We start from the raw sequence: 20,188 nt of genomic DNA, 5'->3' as shown, positions 1-20,188 counted from the left end.
CTATTTCTGTAATCTTATTTTGGACTCTTCAGTGATCTCAATATCACAAATTATTCCTCGTAAGCAAAAGTCCAATTTGTCATTTAAACATTAGATCATAATCCAACTCTTTCAGCCAAAAAAGAATCATAGAATTTAACGTAGATAAACTTTATAGAATTACAGCCAATAAAACGATAGCATAGATAGCTACATAACATCCTACAGTAGTTGTATAAAAGAATGAAAGCTCCCCTAGGATTCTGAAACACAGCTCTCAGAAGATAGACATTAAAATAAGGGATAATGATGTTTTAATCCCAGACCTCGGTTCAAAGAGTGCTTATAAGAATTGAACTCTTGTTCTCTTGGGATATGAGTTTGTTCCTTACCAAATTGAATCAACTTTGTTGTCGGATCATCTTTGTCTTGGTCCCTAACTTTTAACATTGTAAGTTTTTATTTCTGTATAAATCAAACTTTAGTTCCATAAATTAACAGTACTGGGGACGAAAACTTATGATTTTACTGACTAAAATTTGTGTATTCCAAAAATATAGGAAACAAAAAACTTACAATTTTAAAAGTGGGAGACTAAATAAAACAAAAGATGAACCCATTTTTCATGAACTAAACTCTATTATCCCTTAAAATAATAATAGTCAGGCTTTCATCTATGATGAGACTCAAGAAACATAGTTACATGAAATAGCATTACATTAGTAGTGATAGCAGCATATGTTGAGGAAAATCACCTCACAATTTTGCACCACATTTCCAATCCTAAGAATCTAAACCAAAAGCTACAATAACATGAGAACTATAAACCTGAGTAGTTTTTTTTCCTTCAAACTTGACATACATGGTTAGAAGTTGTGCTGCAAGAACAGCCTCTCTCTTGGAGAAGCAGGACCAATCTCTTCCTCAAGGCTTCTCAAAACATCACCACCCCCTCCAACATTGCCCATGTTCTTCCCTTCTGCATTGTTCTTCCCATCAACATCTGCCTCAGACACTGATGACTTTCTCCTTTGAGAAGATGTCACACTGGGGAAAGTTATCCATGAGGGTGCTCTAAACTCAAACCTTTGGTCCTCAGTTTCTGCCACATCTGTCTCAGAAACTGACCTGTTTGAAGATCTTTGAGATGACTTCTTGTGCAATCTGTTGCTTCCCAAAACCACCTCAGTGGGCAAAATTGGCTGCTCAATGCATGGACTTCCCATTAACTGTGCAAGACCTCTCTCCAAAGCTGTTGTTACTTTATCCATTGAGGGCCTTTCTTTCCCTCTCATTCTCACACACTTACAAGCCACATTGGCTATTCTCTTCAATGCTTCAAGATCAGGAGGAGGCTTCAAAACCGGGTCCAAAATCGCGGTTATGTCTCCTGATTTGATAAGAGGCACTGCCCATTCCACTATGTTGCCTTCTTCATATTGCATGTCAATGGCTTTTCTACCACTTAGAATCTCCAAAAGGAGAACACCAAAGCTATAAACATCAGATTTTGTTGTGAGGTAGTGAAGCCTATAGTACTCGGGATCAAGATAACCAAGAGTCCCAGCTGGGAGTTCAGCTAAAGGGGAACCACTATCTGCAGGGCCTAACAATGATAAACCAAAATCAGCCACTCTTGCATTGTGTTCTTCATCAATGAGGATGTTTGAGGACTTGATGTCTCTGTGAATCACTGGAGGGCAAGCATAGCCATGCAGATATTCGATTCCACGTGCTGCTTGGACTGCAATTGTCACCCTTCTTATCCAATCCAACTGTTCTCTCAACACTTGGTTTGTTGCATGTAAGTGTTGGTGCAAAGAGCCATGAGCCATGAACTCATACACTAGAAGCCTCTCTCCACCTTCTTCACAATACCCTAGAAGATTGAGCAAATGAGCGTGGTTCAACCTTGAGAGCAAGTCAAGTTCTGTGTGAAACTCTTTGGAATTCTTCTGCATGTTGGGGGACACTATGGCCCTTTTTACAGCAACAACTGTCCCATCTTTCAAAACTCCCTTGAACACACAGGAAAAACTTCCCTTCCCTACTATGGACTCTTCTTTGAATCCACTGGTTGCAGTTTCAAGCTCCTCATAGGTGAACGTTTGAGCCCTTCTGATCTTAAGTTCCTCCAAGTCTGGCCTCACCTTGTTCTCGTTTTGGAGGGAAGAATTTCCATTAAGTTTCTTCACCATTGACCCTTTTGAGCACTCACAATCTCTTAGCCTGTAGCGGATGTATAACACTGCAGTTATTGACACAATACTAACTACGAAAACTGCAAAAGCAATCTCAGCAATGAGAACTGGCAGCTGCAGAGCCCAAAATTTTTCACTTTTCTTCTCGGCGGCAGCAGCATTGGAGTATGAAGAGGAGCAGTTCAAGAAGCATTCGGATGAAGAACAACAAGAACAGTTATATTCACACACTCTATCAGATGCTAAATTGCATGCACTCTTCAGATGCATTTCAGGAGGACAAGCACCACTGCACCTCATGCAAACACGAGAATCCGGTGACTTGCAAAGACTCTTATGCTGATCAATGGCATAGGAGCCAGGAGCACATGGAGCAGGTTGGCACATTCCTGGTGAAACAGCTAAAGGAAGAGAGGTGGGAAAATCAACACCCCAACATGAAGGCATAAGAGATTTCACAGCAAGAACTGCACAAGTAAAGTAATCACCAGCAGCAACTTCAAAAACCTTAATCCCTTTAGGAGATGGAGTGCTTGGTTTGATGATAAATCCCCAACAAATCACTCCACGGTCATAGCTCTTAATGCCACATGCATGGAACTTCCCTCCCACTACCGAAAGCATGGGGTCATTTGGTGCCAAATCAACATTTCCTTGACCAGCATGTGACACTGAAATTTCTTCCTCAAGGTTCAAGCTTCTCCCCCAACAAAAAGTTTTGGAGCTCACCCCTTCTGAGATTCCACACACATGGTACCCCCCAGCTGAAATTTTATGAAATCTCATGTCATGAGGAATCAAGCTAATCACTAAGCTATTAGTTTCGTCACCCCAGCAAAACACAGTCCTGTTCTGAGAAAAAAGGCCACAATTGAATTCAGAACCTGCTGAGATTGATTGAATCTGTGCACCAAACACATAGTTCTTGGTCATGTTGTATCCCCAGCAATCAACCAAGGAAATGTTCCTGTGTCTTCCAGTCATAGGTTTCCTCAAGCCACAAACATGGTAGTCACCGGCACTGATTTCTAGGTACTGTGCTCCTTTGATCATAGGTTGAGGCACTCCCATTTCAATGTAGGCACTGCTGCCCCAACAGTATGGTTGATTAGAACCCATTAGAAGACCACATACAAAGCCATCTCCAGCTGTTAGGCCAAGAAATGAAAAATGTGTTGGTGTTCCATAGATTATGGCTGAGTTGGATCCATAACATGTCACTGTGTGAGAGCCATCAGATTTCAAACCACAAAACACAGAACCCTTTTCGCCGTAAGAGATGGCAATGGATGACATGGAACCAAGGCTTGTAACTTGCAACCACAAGTGTGACAAAATCACCAGCTCAAATAGAAGCCTAGTTGAACATTGGTTCACATTGAAACCGTAGATTAATCGGTGTTTTAATGAGAACCCCATGATACAAAGCAACCAAAATATTACACATAAAAAAAAATGTAGAATGTAGAATATTGACCAATAATAATAGCAAAATTGTTTGCTCATAGACTATGGCTTTGCTTCCATTGACTTCTCAGAGAGAAAACTGTTGGTAAGAGTAAGACTAATGCAGTTTAGAGGGAAGAGCAAGTCTTGCAAACTTCATCTAATTAAGAGCTAAAACACCATGATAACACCATTACCTCAAGATTTCTCACAAACTCCATGGATAACTAGCTAAGCAAGAAAAGAAAAGAGAGAAAAACGAGTGGTAGGGAGTGCAAAATAGCCAGCAAAACAAGAATCTTCATTAGGAACTATGCTAGATCTTCTGTTCACTTCCCATGGCTAGGAAAGAAAAACCCATGCTTCTTGTTGGCTTTGTGAGAAAGATAAAAAGTTGCCATAATAAAAGAAAAGCGTTTCAGCTCCAAATCTAACTGTTTCCATCACAAAAGAGACTTTTGACTCACTAGATCAACAACTGGAGCCATGGTCCATGCATGCTCTTTGAATCAGCAAGTCAACCCACATTTTGAAAAAAAAAAAAAAAACTCTTTGCAATGCATTATTTTGGAGCATGGTGATATGTTGGAGAAGGGAAGAAGGTTAAGTGAAACTCAAAGATTGTTGAGGGTGGTTGCAGGGTATTGTTGTTGTTGCAGACAAGAGGCTGAGGGGAGAGACGGTGCATTAAATGACACAAAACTGCTACTTCAGTACGTATGGGCAAAGTGTTGGTGAAAGCAATAAATGAGGAAGTTAATGCAATTCAATCTTTTCATGCTTGGACTAGTGAGTACATATTTAGCGACCACTTCCAAATTTTACCTTGCATATCAGGCGTGGCTAATGGCTTGGAAGTTGGAACAATACAAAATCTCACATCACCACCTCAAACACACCATTCATTTGAGTTCCAATGCATTTCGCTTCTTTTTTTTTTTCCTTGGTTCTTTTTCTTTTTGAGTAGGTGTATGGTTAATGAAGATTGTTTTCTAATCCACTTTCGTGACTGTTATATTTATAAACTTTAAATAATGGTATATAGCAATGCCTTTAATATAGTACTATTTATTTTACTATGCATGTAATATATGCAGAGAAGTTGAGGTATATTTAGAGCTCAATGTAATACTAGTGTATAAACAAATGTGAACTTTTTTTCATAAAATAAAATAGCTTCTATGTTTATTGTCCTTTTCATGCAATAAGTTGTCTTTCTCATTATTTTATAACACGAGTCTTATAAACCCCTCTCTCTATATATATCAAGAGAGACAAAAATAAATAAAGATATGTGATGTGATAAAAAATATAAAAAAAATATATTTTATTTTATGCCATAAGTGTTTGAACTATTTATGTGTTTATTAATCATCACTCTAAAATGAAATCAATTTTTGTGTCTTTAATTAATTAACTAATTAAATAATATTTTTAATTAATTTAATCAACATTCAAATTTCTTGAATTAACATTAAATATAGTGGACATTTACGTGATGATCCTTAAAATAATATTCTAATAATTAAATTATTTTAAGACTTTAAGTAAAAGTTCTAAACATCTTTTATATATATATATATATATATATATATATATATATATATATATATTTATTTATTTATTTACATTCAAAGTTTAATGGTAACGGAGTGAGGTAAGACTTGAATGATAGATAATGAGTTACTTAATTACCTTTGTACGTCTTAAACTTTCTTTTGCAAGTGTAATTAACCATCGACACCTAGCTATAAAAAGAAAAGGAAAGGGACAAGCAATTAAAACTAATTACATGTTTTACAAGCCAAACTTCTTGGCAATCCGTCTTTCATATATAACGTGGTATTACCTTCACAGTATGGCTCCCATTGTGTCTCCCCCTATAAAGAGTGAAATAAACCCTGTTGCCTGATTAGTTCATAGACTCCTGCTTGCTCCCTCAAATTGAAACACTAATTATAGAAAATCACTCTTTTTCATAATCTTCAGATGGAAAAAGAAAAAAAATAAGAGCTTCGTGGGGATCTTTATAAGCAGATAATCTTGCAGTTTGGGCTAACTAATCTTTAATATTGATGAATGGGTCTTAGATATTTGCCAAAATTTTCTCTAAAAAAACATTTACCAAAATTAACATTAATATTGGATTTAATTAAATTTTTTATTTTTAGAAATAGATGGCACTAATATAAGTGGTAACATAATCTTAGTGAATATTAGTCGTTAGTTTTTGTTAAAATGTTAGTGGGAGAATTCGAACCTAAGACTTCTTTCCCCTTCTCCGTTTAACCATTAAAATTTCATTTCTAACCACCAAACCAACCATATAACTATGTCTATATAGTATTACATATGTAACTTTTATGTACTAGCTAAATATGACAATAGGTCATCCTCCTTGTGACATTAAATATAAAACCAAGATAGGAAACAATAATTGTGTATCATATCATAATTACACAGTCCACCATAATTATACCCTTGAAAGTTAGAGAGAGTGATCACTCATAAATGGATAACTGAATCTGTCATGAATGACAATAAATGTCATGTATAAAAAGACATAGAAAAAAAGATACACCTAACCCTAATTGTATTACTACATCCATATCACTCACTCCCTAACTTGACTCTAGCCCACACCTCATCCAACTTACTTGACAAAGGTAAATAAAAGATAGGATAATATGTTCAGACAATTCACTCATGAACGAGTAACTGAATTTATTATGAATGATAATAAATGTCATGCATAAAAAAGACATATTGGAAGATGTAACTTAATCCTAATATTATTATTGCATCCATGACGCTCAATCTCTAACTTAGAAGTCAAAGTGTCTTTGGAGGTGTTTTCCTACTTGAGGAGGACGATGGACTATTACAATTTTTGTTCCTAAAAAGTATTTTGGTGGATTAAAAGAAAAGAGTGACAATAAACTATCCTAGATCTTTACTTCTAGGTATTGTGAGACTTTTTAACGTAAAGAAACACTTTATGTTGAAATGTTAGATGATTAAAATCTAATCATCTAACAACAAATGAATTAAATAAATATTTTTGCATGAATAATATATATCTTTCACGGGTGATAATAGGATAATTATAGACAATAAAATTCTTCTTCAAAATATTTAAGTATAACGATCTAGAATTTGAACTCGAGACTACTATTTAAGGTAAAACAATATGATGTTACTTGATTTGAAGGTATTAATTAAATTATTTAAAATAGATGTTATATATGTCAAAAAGAAACAAGATAATAAATTGTGAATGGTGTGTACAGATTAACTTTATAACTTTCAATACATGTATAACTTTTTTTCCATTAAGCATGTAACTTCTCTTCATGAATCTGACACTTTTGTTTTATAGAAAAAGAAAGAAAAGAAGGGGATAAAAAATGGTGTAAATATTTATTTGGTTGGTTGTAACATAAAAAAGAGATGGAAAGAAGAAAAAAATCGAGTCGCACCTCTAAATGTTTCAAGCTCGAGTGACAAAGAAAATTAAAGAAAAGATGGTAAGTTATATTAAAATACCTAGAATGTCCCTAATATCATTTTCATTTAATTTAAAGCATCAATTGTTTAACAGAAGGGTAGAATGATAGTTATGTTTTTCTGGTGACAGAATAATAGTTATGTTTATAATTCATTTTTCTCCTCTTTTTATGTCCGATCAAGTAAAGAGTTTTTTTTTTACTTTTCTTTCTTTTTACCTATTTTCGACCAAATCTGACTACTGTATATAAAATCCCCTTATATATCTATTTGGTACATTGTTCTCTTTATATATTTTTTATCATTTTCTTGTCTTCATTTTCTTTTTACTTCCAAATAAAGTCATGAGCTGTAAATCAAAAAGTACAAATTGAACAGATCATTACCACACACAAGGGAGCATCGAATTGTAATTAGCTGTCACCATTGGTGGTTGCATTCTCATTCTGCGTTGCTAATCCAATAACAATTCATTCCATAGTTTTAAAACCCAAACTGAACCAACCGGTCAGGCCGGTTAAATCGAAAACCAGTGGACCACCCGGTTCGGTCCAGTGCTGGAACCCAAAGCAAACCGGACTATTTTATGGTCAAACCAGCTATCCGTGGGAATCAACCCGGACCGGTTCATGTACACAACCTTTGCCTTCAACAAAAAAAAAAAAATAAATAAATAAATAAATATATATATATATATATATATATATATATATATATATATAATTGAAAGTGCCCTTTTATCAAGAATCGAACCTTGTTCCTTTTCTGAGAACAATCAAGCATCAACTGAGCTAAGTGTGAAATTATACATGTTTATACACATCCTTTATATATACTGATCTGTAAAATTAAATCACAAAAAATAAAATTCTCTATGGTTTATATGAGCACATTTTTCCACTAATCCAACATAATTAGTTATTCTATCTTTGAAAAATTTAATATATATATTGTATCATACAAATTATATATTAACTAACTATTATCAATAATAATAAAATGTTATATTAATGTGTGAAATTATAATAATATTAATTTGTGATGTGATTTTCTTTATATGGTATGAAATTTTTAATTTTTTATTAAAGATAGGAACATCCGATTCAATAAGTGACTTTTTGATTTGACTGTTGACTCAGTATCTTTACTTGGGTCAATTGGATTTTTAAAACCATGCTAGTAGCTTGGAAAATAGTTGATTCGCCTGTTGTAAAGCACTATTATACTTTACTTTTCAGATAACAAACGACTAATAACCAGTTACATTTCGGGCTAGTGGTTACGCCATTATACTTTTCAGATAAAAACATATTGAATTGAAAGGGAGATTATTTGATTTAAGCTAAATTAGAGGAAATATTGATTTTATTGCTTAAAATAGTAAACATAATATGATATTGTGAAATAGAATGCAAAAAGTTATAAAATGCTACTTTTATCAACCCGATCGAACTTTAAAAAGTATATTTAGGACTTAGGAGTGAAGTTTTGAAAGAAAAGAGTAGAAAAAAACTTTCATGTCTAATAAATAATTTTTTAAATGAAAAAAAAATAATAAGTTAACATAAATTTAATATCCTAATTTTTAATTTATTTTAATAATTATTATATAAATTTCAATTTAAAAATAAAAGTTTCATCCTCTCTTTTTTCCCTCACTAAAGTACTAAAGTAAACTACACTCCACTAGATATCCTAACTCCTAACACGGGCAGAGAAGAAAGATGCATATAAATATACAATTCAATTATGCCACAAATTGGCCGACACCATGCTATGTAAATTTAATGATAAATAATATGATCCATATAAATATACAATCAGAAGTAGTGTCTTAAAGGAGGCATATTAAAACAAACATTAACTTTATCATTTCTAAGCACCAAAAATAGAAAGAACTATAGCTCATTCTTTAAGTGTTTATTACTGTGGGTATAACTCTTCCAAAAGAATCAAGCAACCTGCAGCAAATTAACATGATTAACAGCATCATCCTAAATTTTGATTAATGTTAAGGGCCAAACGGTCTGTCAGCATATAAGCAGATGCCAAAACTTAAAAGGGTGTTTAGTTTGATTTCTATTTTCTTTAATTGATATGATTTCATTAGTAATTACACCCAACAAAAAAAAAAAGAACCATCCTATTTACATTTTGTTTCATGTGTCTAATTTTCACAATTTTCTCTACATAAAGTCTTAGAAACAGGGAACTTTTATAATTATGAGTGATAACATATCGAGAATGAAAAAGAAGGCAAAGCAACTATCTTCAATTCGCAAAACAAATTTACGAGCAGCAACAAAATAATAAAATTATTTGGGATTGAATTTTATGTATATTTATTTTAATTTCTGATCCATATGTTTCAAAAGCTTCATCACATATCAGACGATCATCAAAGTGATTCTCCAGCGACATCACAAATTTAATTGCTTGTTTACAAAAAAAGTGAGATACATTTATTTGATTTCTCTGAAGTCTGATCTGTCGTATAAACATGTAAGATCGATTTCATGACCTATCTCATATCCTGTAAGACAAATTTCATGACCTATCTCATATTTCCTAATATGTAGTTCAAAATAAGGATGAGGAGCTAGTTCATACCTACTAAATGTCATTCTTCCTCTTTGGAATAGTGGATTATAAATCATTGAAAAATCTCAAACTATTAACCCCAAATGACGCACAAAGCACTTAATGAATTCACTGGACAGGAGAAACAAACAGTGTAAAAACACGGATGAATCGGCCATATAAAAGAAACTCAATGAAAGTTAACTTTTTATTAAAAAAATAATATCTAAAGTACAAACAGGCAAGGCAAGCCAACAGCCAGGCCTGCCTTTTTTTAAGTATACAACAAAACGGTGAATAAAATAGTTGTTGCAGGTTTCAGTAAATGAAAAAAAAAAGACTAGAAGGAAAAATGAAAAAAATTGGAATTTGAATTTAAAAAGACCAATCCTTTGACTTTATTTGGGAACATAGAAGATTTTGAATAGTAATAACAATCAGATAGCAGTTCATTTGAGGTTTAACATTTGGAAAAATAAATGCATAACAAAGGGGAATTTAAAAATGTACATCCTATTCAAATATCAGGTAAATACTGTAACTTCCAATTTGAGACACTGAATGCCGCAATTAAATTGAATAACTTTTACTTTTCAGGTTTTATATTCATTGTATACAGTTTTACTTTAATTCCATAAGAAAGTGTCAAAGCACCTTGGAGATTAGCCTCATGGATTATCTAGGAAGCTTCACATTCTTCATGCTTCGTAAAACTCTTGTAGCAGTATTCTTCATGCTCCGCAAAACTCTTGTAGTAGTAGGTTCACCATTTGAACATTGAATCTCAGAGTCTCGGTTTTTTCTCTTTTTGCAGAGCTCCAGTTTAGAATCCTGATTATTATAGTCTAGGCTGGATTTCTTAAGTGGATCATCAAACTGGGAGCATCTGAAAGCACAGTATAAATATACTCAAATCGGTTGCATAGAAGCACTTTAAAAACACTGGAAAATATTACTAGGAAAAGTAATTACTCTGAACTCTCCCTTCCATCAACAATCTTGTCCACCTCCTGCAAACAACAGAATGTTTTTACATTCTTAACATAAGTGATTACACTAAACAAAAAATAAGAAAATTTTAGGCACGTGAGATTGAGAGCAACATTCCAGATGCAAAGGATCATCAAAACTTTTATATTGCCAATATTTAAATAATCAATGTTCTTTTCTTATTTCTTAAGTAAAACATATACCTTATCATCTCCAGCACATCACAAACATGAAAAAAAAAATCCACAGATGACAGATATGTTACAGTGGATACAATGGACTATTCCAAGACACAAAAGTACGAAGTGCTTTAGTACCAAAATAAACAGCCAACAAATAATAAGATCATAAACAGCCCACAAATACTGATTAAATTCAACGAAAGATATACCATTTCAGTTAATAAGAAGCCTATTATAATATCAGATACCAAAATCTAAAGACTTTGAGAAACAAATTATTTAGGCAACAGCATTTAGTAATAATATCAATGTAACTATGATGATAAGAATCATTCATGTTTCTTTTTCGGTACTGGTAGATTTCAAATTCTTCAACAATTTATTGAATATTTATTCAAGATAGAGATGTTTACATGCAAAGCTTAATACATTAGCACCACATTCGGAAGACATAAAATTTTTCAGTTTACAGTTCAATGGACTCAATTTCATGATCAAAAGGCTCTCCAAATTACATCTTCTAAATACAGTAATATACCAAGCACCAAACGTATACCCCATATATATGTATGTGTGTGTGTGTGTGTGTGTGTGTGTAAAAAAAAGTGTACATACATCTAGAAGGCTAGAGAAAGCACTATACCCATTCATCAGTTACTGATGTGAAATTGTTACTGTCAGTTTCAAAAATAATCCGAGTTTTGACTAGTCTATCCTGTTCCATGTCAGAAGTACTCTTTGGATCACTTAAATCCAGGGAACCATCATTGTCACAGAGTGAAACTGATTCATATTTATGACAACTTATAACTTCTGAATTTTGTAGTCCCACAGAACTACTTAATGAAGCTCCAGCACACACCACACCAGGGTTCACAAAGCAAGAACCATTTAGCAGAGCACAATACTCAGAACATTCATTATCAGGCTTTGAATTTTGAAGTTCCAGTGTGCCAGGATCTGACAGTGAGTTGACAACAGAATCACAAAGTGACTTGATGAATGGCATATTGGTAGCATCTGAATCAATAATTTTCTTAGATGTGTCTATAGCACAACTAACCTCAGCTGAGACAGTTGATTGCTCTTGCATTAAATTGTCTACCACATTTACATTTAGTTCAGCTGAGACAGTTGAATGATTTTCCAGTATATTATCTTTCACTTCTATAGTCATGTTGCATGGAGTAAAAGAATCACATCTCAAAGGAATGCCATCTTTATTCTGTTGACCTGACTCTGTAGCACCATCTTTTGTAAGTTTAGAGCTTGAGGAAGATCTGGCCTGTCCATCATGATCCTCAATTTGACAAGAATTTTTACTCCATAAAAAGGAAGATTTACCTTGCATATAATTCTCTCCTAAGCTGCTCAGATCCTGCCAAAGGCTTCGGGATTTGTTTCGATGCATATTCTCACTTATGCAAACCTCATTTCTAAACCTGTTAATCCAATCTGATGAGGACAGATTTAAATCAACATGAAGATTAATTCCCACATCTGACCAGACATAGAACTGAAAAGAGGATGGAGGAACTTCAGTAGCTGCTTTTACTGAAGAAGCAAGATCTTTCTCGACTGAAGGTGCACCTGCTTCTACTGCTCCGCTATTATTTTGGTGACAATTTTGCACTGTGCTGTCTCTCATTTTACCTGAATGTATGTCAAAGCTTCTTCCAGGTTACTTGGACTTCTTCAAACCTCCTACATGCATTGTATAGCCAAAGCCTCCTGCATGGCACTGAACACGATTAAATGAGACATGTTCCGACAGATAGTACAAAGAAAACAAAAAAATGCAATTAAAGACAGAATAAATTTTTATCCAGATCATCTGTCCTTGCCTTGTACACATCTATGCCTAGTCATAGGAGCAATACATTCGGTGAAATTCATATTATGAACTTTTTAAGTAGACAGACACCAAGCATAGTTTTCAACTTTCGAACAATTGCATAAACCATTAATGGAAGACTGAAATTTTCATTGTCTTCCTCACTAAGACAACCATCATTCTAAAATATATAAATTGCTTCCAGATTTCTTTAAAAAAATCTAAGGAAAATTCTGCACAATTAAACCCAGGATAATCTTGTGGATCCAGTCAAATTTGGCATCACATGCCAAAGTTGAAGATGACAAACATTAATGCATGAAATAAAGAAAATCAGGAGCAGTGAAAAAAGTAATTTCCACCCACTAGCCAGATTAGTTTTGGTCAGTCATATGAAATCTTTAGGATGGAGAGCTAAGATGTGGGATTTTGGCCCAACCATGATAAAGATCTTGCATCAAGCATTGGGTGTATATGTCCCCCAATCCTTGTAAATTGGAGGATTTTCAGAATGAAAAGTGAATGAGAGCAGAAGCAAAAGGCAGAGCCAAAGCTTCTCAAAGTGAGAAGACAATAAAGCGTGAGTAAATCCTAGGAGTACACAAATAAACTGAATTGGATTGGGTATCATCTCTGTAACTCATTGATATCGCAATCACAGGAAATGGTAATATTAGAACAAGTGAATCTCAGTGGGAAAAACTGGATTTTATACCTCTCATGTGAGAGGGTGTGGAAAGGATATTGTTAATGATACAGTGGAATATGTTTTCCCCTCAGTATTAGAGGGTTTTTCCACATAAAATTTTGTTTATCTTCCACCTGATTGCTTTGTGAATTTTCAGCACCACCACACTGCGATATCTAGTTTTCTTAGATCTACTTCAGCGTTCCCTAATCACTGAGCAATTCCATTTTAAGAAAAATCACGTTTGGACATCAACACAGAAAAAAATAATACCTAAATATCTTTAAGAAACTTTCTGCCTATTATTATTGTTTCTTAAAACGCTGTTATTATTGTGCATTTAACAAGGAACTCTACTGGGGAAAATTACCATTAGGGAACCTTTACACTAAATCACTTACTATTCATTACGTTATGCTTATGAGTGAGAGCTATCATATTCATTTCTGAGCAACCCCATTGCACATTTCATATCATAGGTACAAAAATAGAAGCAACCTAGGTGTAGTTTAAGACACGTAGCAGTGAAGGTGCCAAAAGAAATTAAGTGCGTGCGTGTGTGTATGTATGTATGTTTGAGACAACAATGTGAGCAAAACATGTAGCTACTAAGAAATCGAAAAAGACAGAGAAACGATGATACCTGATGGCGATGGAAAATGAATGTTGCAGAGAGAGAATAGGGACAATGTTTTAGAACAGAAGGAGAGGGAAGGTTTGATTTGGTTTGGTGTTTGAGAGTGGTAATTTCGTGAATAGTAATTTCCATTTCCATTCTATTCTACTCGCAGAGAGGTTGTCTTTTTTGTTTGTATATATTTTTATTACGTTATCATATTTTTTTATATTAAAATTTATATATTAAAATAATATGTAAATTGATGTACATATTAATTTTAGTTTAATATGTTTTTAATATATAAATAATTTTATTTATGTTTATTTATTTATTAGGATAATATGGTATTAATATATTATGTTTGTAAATATATGATTATTTATATATAATTGACCAAATCATTTGTGGTATATGTTTAAATATCATTTTATTTAATAAATAAATTTATGAAATATTGAAATGATAAAATTATTATATTATTTGTTAGATTTTTTTTTCTTATTTTGATCTTTAGTTATTTTTACTCTTAGGATGTACAAACTTCAATTCTAAGGATATTTTATATATATTTTAAAGTAAGATATGTGGTGAAGAAAAAAAAAAGAGAAATAGATAAATATATAAAGTAAATATAAAAGAAATATGTGTAGAAAGTAAAGATTATCCAAACATTTTTCTAATTGTAATTGAAAAAAAAAAACAAGTCATGTTTCCTTTCACAATGTATTTGAGTTTGAGTTTGTTATGATTTTTCAGCCATCTATATCCCAAATTAACAAATTACAAAAATACGTAATGGTGTTTGTTTTTCTGCTAGCATTTGATAAATAAGAAATTTTTATGATAATGAAAATAATTAATTAATATTTTTTATTTACTTATTTGGAAGAAAAAATTAAAGATAATATTATGTTAAAGTCATTATATAAACATATTAATTTAAAAATATTAAAATTTATGTTTTTTTTATGACATGACATTTATGTTTCAATTGCTTATATAAATTTATTTTATAAACTCCCCTTAAGAGAAAAAGTCATCTTAAAAACCTTACAAAAATTCAATAAAATTATTTTCTAATATTATCAATTATCGATTAAGTTGTTTCTTCATAATTCGATGTTCATGATTTAAATAAAAAATTCAGCAAAAAATTTATCCAAATACAAATCCAAAAATCAATTTCAATACAAATTTATACCACTAAATACTATAAGCATGACATGATCAAAGATAAAAGAAGAGAGATATATATTGTCATGTTTTTCACAATTATGTTCATTATTTTTTTCTTTCCAATAAACTCATGACATGTAAACTTCAAATTTCTCAACTACACACAAAAATGAAAGAAAGGAAATCATAACAATAAACAAAACAAAAGAAAATTAGTAAAAGGTAAAATTAATTAAAAATGTAAATAAAGTTAACAAATAAAAAGTCTATAAAATATAAGAGATTTTCTTAGTTTGTCTATCTCATTTATTCTCTATTCAATAATGATGGGTGGTTTCTAACCATCACACAAAATGATCATATTATCCTTTGAAGCAAGGATAAGAGAAGGAGAGATTATAATCATTTTCATCTAAACCTGATTAATAATTATTAAAGGTTTTATTTATTATTAATAATAATAATAATTAACGAATAATTAAATACTTGTTGAATTATGTGATAATGACAAAGTTAGGACATAAGCTTGAGGCATAGAACAATAGTTATTGATTTCTTAAAAAGAAATCCTTCTTTTTTTCTCCCATTTTTGCATTGTGTTTGGTCAAATTGTCAAGTAGAAGATGATCCTCGATTGTTCACTTCACTTTCATCTCAAATTCAAACTATGTGAATGCATGCCATTGTCATGTCATGTTGTGTTGTCTATTTGCAGTGTCACTATATATTCAGGTTGGATCTTTGAAACATTAATCTTGCAACAAAAAAAGGATGCATGTCAACGGTTACTACAAGCATACTTATGAAATCTGCCAACGTTGTCTCCCGCCAGTTTCTAGAGTTTCTAGTGGGTCTCCTGGTGGATGATGATTCCACGTGGGTCATGATCCTTGAGAAGATGCTATGTGCATGCCTTTATGAAGAGACTATTTGTTTATTTTTTTTTTGAGTGGGAAAAAAGAACAAAGAGGAAGAGATCACTAAGATCAAACAAAAATTACACCAAAAGCATCTAAAAACATAAGATGTTTCATCTCCACTGGACAAGATGTCAAAATCGCAAAAGAAGAGGATGTTGAGGATCCTTGTCGAGGTAACCAGTCAGTGCATTATTGGCCTCTCTGCACATATTCCATTGCAGATGTCTTCCAGGTTCATCAACTGATGAAGAGCAGAAAAAAAAATGTAAACCCAATTTTATATTTTTTTTCCAACGATTATATGCTTGTAATTAACTACTTGGTGATAAATTTTTGTTGTCCCTCTCTCATCCTCGCTCTAAATGGCATTACTGAAAATACTATTCAGAAAAGATAAAGTTAACCCAACTGTTTAACACAATATATGAATCTTAATGTTATATATATATAAATCGTAGAATAAAATAAATATCAAACTTAATTAATTAAAGTATATTTTATCATATATATTTTAAAACAAATAATTTCATTATAAGTATAATATCATATTATACAGAATGTTATCTATTAATCTTAATATGTAATCGTTAGATAAAAAAACTTATATTTTTTAAGAGGATATATAGGACACCAAATCGGATTGAAATGATTCGAAAAATAACCTGCATCAATCTTAAAAATGTATTAGGTTTAATTTCATAACCTGAATGGTTGAACTAGCTCATCCAAATCAACTTTAGGGCAGTTCGATCATGCTCATTCCTAGAAGGAGGTCGGAGAAAGGTTGGGAGCAATTGAGTTCTCTGTGTTATGTTCAATATGTGGAAGTAAAATATCGTTAGAAAATTTTGATTTAAACATAATTTGAAATGCATATTTTGGGAGTTTTAAACAATTAAAAAGCTATATTTTGGACTATTACAATAAGTGATTTCATTTTTTAATCGATAAATATTATTAATTATTAGTTTATTAGTTTTTATTAACAGGAGATTAAATCTACAATCTTTTTCTTTTATTTTTTTTTTAATTATTAAATCAACTTTATATCATTTGTCATGTTAGCATGATCTAGAGTTAATGGAGTGACAAATGTTATCATTTTTTATAAACAAATAAGTAATTTCATAGATTTAAAAATATAGAAACTCATATTAAGTTTGAGTAAAAATATAGACTAACATTAATTTTTTCTCAAATAAATTAATAACCCTTTATTGTCAATGTATCTAAAATTTGTCTGTCAATTTCAATTTTCAAATGCTATTATTTATTTATTTTTATATATTTTGTCTTTATTTCTTTTCCAATTTTTGTTTTTTAAGTCCCTTATTGCTACTTCTTTCTTATCAGTACAATGTTAACTGTGGTCTGCCATGCGTTTTGTTACTCTACCGTAGAGTAACAACACAGTACTAGTCGTTGTTATTCCCTAGCACAAACAAGTCAACTTTCATCCATTCAGCTTTGCTTCATGATTCTGACACATCATGAGAAAATACTGAATAAACAATAGAAGTACAAAATGATAATAAATTAAAACCCGAAAAATATGTTATAGAAAGTGTGAGAAAAATATTGTATTGGATTAAATATAATTTTGATCCTCTTATTTTATTTAATTCATAATTTTAATCTTTTTATTTTAAAATAAAAATATTTAATCTCTTTATTTTAGAAAATTCATATTTTTTCTAATCCTTAATTTTGTCTAATGAGATGTTAAGTCTGGGATTTAATCGAAGAAATAAAATATAAGTAAAATTGAGAATTAATTGAATCAAAATTATGAATTTTATTAAATGTAAACTAAATTATATTTAATTCCAAAATTATATTATATAAATAATACATCTTCAAAAATATATATATCTTTAGTTCTTTACACCTGGTAAGCACCATCTCACAGCTCACTGGCCACAACTAGTTAGTGGGGAATGCAACTGATAGTATTCTCTAAACATGCATGTCTTGTTGTAACTTAATTAGTTTTACAGTAATTATGATTGTCTCTAGTATAGCAAGCAATCTAGTAGTTTAGTATATATCTTGTTAGTTTCTTGACCCGTGTGAATAAAGTATAGTGCAACAGATCAGTCACCCAAACAGGTTCTAAAAATCAGAGACAACATTATTGGAACAAGTCATTAGAAAATAGTTAGAAAGCCATATGGTATAAATCATATATATATGTGTATAACTAAACTATATAAGCAACTGTCACTATATATATATATATATATATATATATATATATATATATATATATATATATATATATATATATATATATATTTGTATAAAGAATGGTTCCTTTTGCTAAATAAAGAATAGGTCTTGCGGTCTTGGGACGGCACACTTCTCTTACACTTTTATAAACGGAGTGATAGTAAAGGCTAGAAAATATCAAAATAGAAAAGGTCAATTGTCTTGAATCATTTTAAGTAGCAAGGTGGGAAAGTAAAATGTTATATCAATTTGTTGCCTAAGTCAAACATTAATTCAGTGAGCTTGAGACAATTTTCAGATTTTGTAATTACACTAAGAGTGTGTTTGGATGGAGGAATTTAAAATTTTGAGTAATTTTAAATTTTAAGAATTTCAAATACTTCAATTGAAATTCTTTTATTTTCAAAATTTTGTGTTTGGATAAAAAAAGTTAAAATTATGAGGGTGAAAAACAATAAATGAAAAAAAAAAAGATATGATTGATGTGCTAGTTATACGTGTTCCTATACGCTCAGATCGGATCGATGTTTCACAATCTCATGCGGTATTTCTTGAAAGAAGACGGTAAGAAGAGAATTTCAATTTCTCACCTTTTAGAAGGAAATTGAAATTCCAGATTTTTAGTTGTTTAAAATTCTGTTTTAAAATTCCAAAATTTTAAATTCTTCACAAAAAACATCCAAACAATGAATTCTAAATTACAGAAATTCAAATTCTCTGATAAATTACTTTGCTCAATTAAAATTCTCTATCCAAACATACTCTAAGCGTCAGTAGTAGGTTCAATACTGCAAGAACTAGCTAGTTAATCAACTATGAACAAAGACCAATTCAACTCCACTGGAGCTCTAGAACTTATAATACCAAAATACGAAGGCAACAATATTATTCTCTCATTTTAAAGATAATTTTTGAATACCTAACTTCGAAATTAAATGCACACTAGTCAAGCTATGGTTGTTCATCACGTTTTCCATAGCATGAATTTTCTTATAAAAAAATAGTAAAAGGAGTATATTTACTTACAAGTTAATATAAGAATAAGAATATATTTTAAATTAAAGTTTTATATGATAAATACACGTTTACTGGCTTATTTTAAAAATAAATTAAACTTGTTTTTTTAAAAGAAATTATAGCCCTCAACAGTCAACACCATCTTGTGGACTGGTGCCAGGGTCTTCCGTTCATCGCAATACCAATTACTTTTTTTACTCCATTATAATTGTTGTTTAAAAAAATTATCCAAAAATAATTGTTATTTTAATTTTATAATGTAACATTTATTATTTTTTTCAGTTATATTCTTTATAATATTTGTGGTAAACAACAAAATTTATAAATAAATTAATGATGACATAAGGTTAATATGTAAAATTATTACTCTTATTTATTTATTTATTGCCTTTTTTATAATAATAAAATAACTTAGGCTGACTATTGTTTTGGGACGGATCAGGAAGAGAGTAGAAATTCATGGGTTATAAAGTTTATATGTATGGTTATTTGATGACTTTTTGTGTTAATTTATGATTTATAAAAAAATTTCTAATTTATCTGAAGTTAAAAAAAACTAAATTCTAATAAAAAAATTATTTTCCCATTAGTTGATTGTTAGTTGGGCAGTTACATCTCTGTTAGTAGTATGTTAGTCAGATTATAACTCTGTATGTTTAGTAATATTTCTCATTCCATTAATGTTTAGATTCTTCTTTCATTATTTATTTGTTGAAATCTCTATTCTGTACTGTGTTTTTCAACATAAGTCACGAATCACCTGAAAATAAATTTGAGATTCAATTCCTAATATAAACAAATAAAAATTACAAACAATAAT

General features: G+C 31.1%; 2 protein-coding genes across 4 annotated transcripts; both read right to left on the bottom strand.

Moving 5' to 3' along the window:
• Positions 1 to 154: 154 nt before the first annotated feature.
• LOC100797455 (serine/threonine-protein kinase-like protein ACR4) lies at positions 155 to 4,832 on the bottom strand. The gene has a single exon (XM_003540649.5). The coding sequence runs from the start codon at positions 3,684 to 3,686 to the stop codon at positions 846 to 848; it is 2,841 nt and encodes a 946-aa protein (XP_003540697.2). The 5' UTR covers positions 3,687 to 4,832; the 3' UTR covers positions 155 to 845.
• Positions 4,833 to 10,182: 5,350 nt separating this feature from the next.
• Positions 10,183 to 14,181, bottom strand: LOC100779750 (uncharacterized). Of its 3 annotated transcripts, none has more exons than XM_006592085.2 (4): positions 14,051 to 14,181; positions 11,529 to 12,626; positions 10,686 to 10,723; positions 10,183 to 10,599 (listed from the first exon to the last, which is right to left on the bottom strand). In XM_006592085.2, the coding sequence occupies exons 2-4, from the start codon at positions 12,531 to 12,533 to the stop codon at positions 10,389 to 10,391; spliced, it is 1,254 nt and encodes a 417-aa protein (XP_006592148.1). In that variant the 5' UTR covers positions 12,534 to 12,626; positions 14,051 to 14,181; the 3' UTR covers positions 10,183 to 10,388. The 3 variants fall into 3 exon arrangements, with proteins under 3 accessions (XP_006592148.1, XP_040863322.1, XP_040863323.1); XM_041007388.1 differs by lacking the exon at positions 14,051 to 14,181 and adding an exon at positions 13,435 to 13,896; XM_041007389.1 differs by lacking the exon at positions 14,051 to 14,181 and adding an exon at positions 13,086 to 13,380.
• Between the last annotated feature and the right edge of the window lie 6,007 nt (positions 14,182 to 20,188).

This window comes from Glycine max, chromosome 12, assembly GCF_000004515.6.
Source record: "Glycine max cultivar Williams 82 chromosome 12, Glycine_max_v4.0, whole genome shotgun sequence".
NCBI classification, from domain to species: Eukaryota; Viridiplantae; Streptophyta; class Magnoliopsida; order Fabales; family Fabaceae; genus Glycine; species Glycine max.
This window is presented reverse-complemented; position numbering and strand designations above follow the sequence as displayed.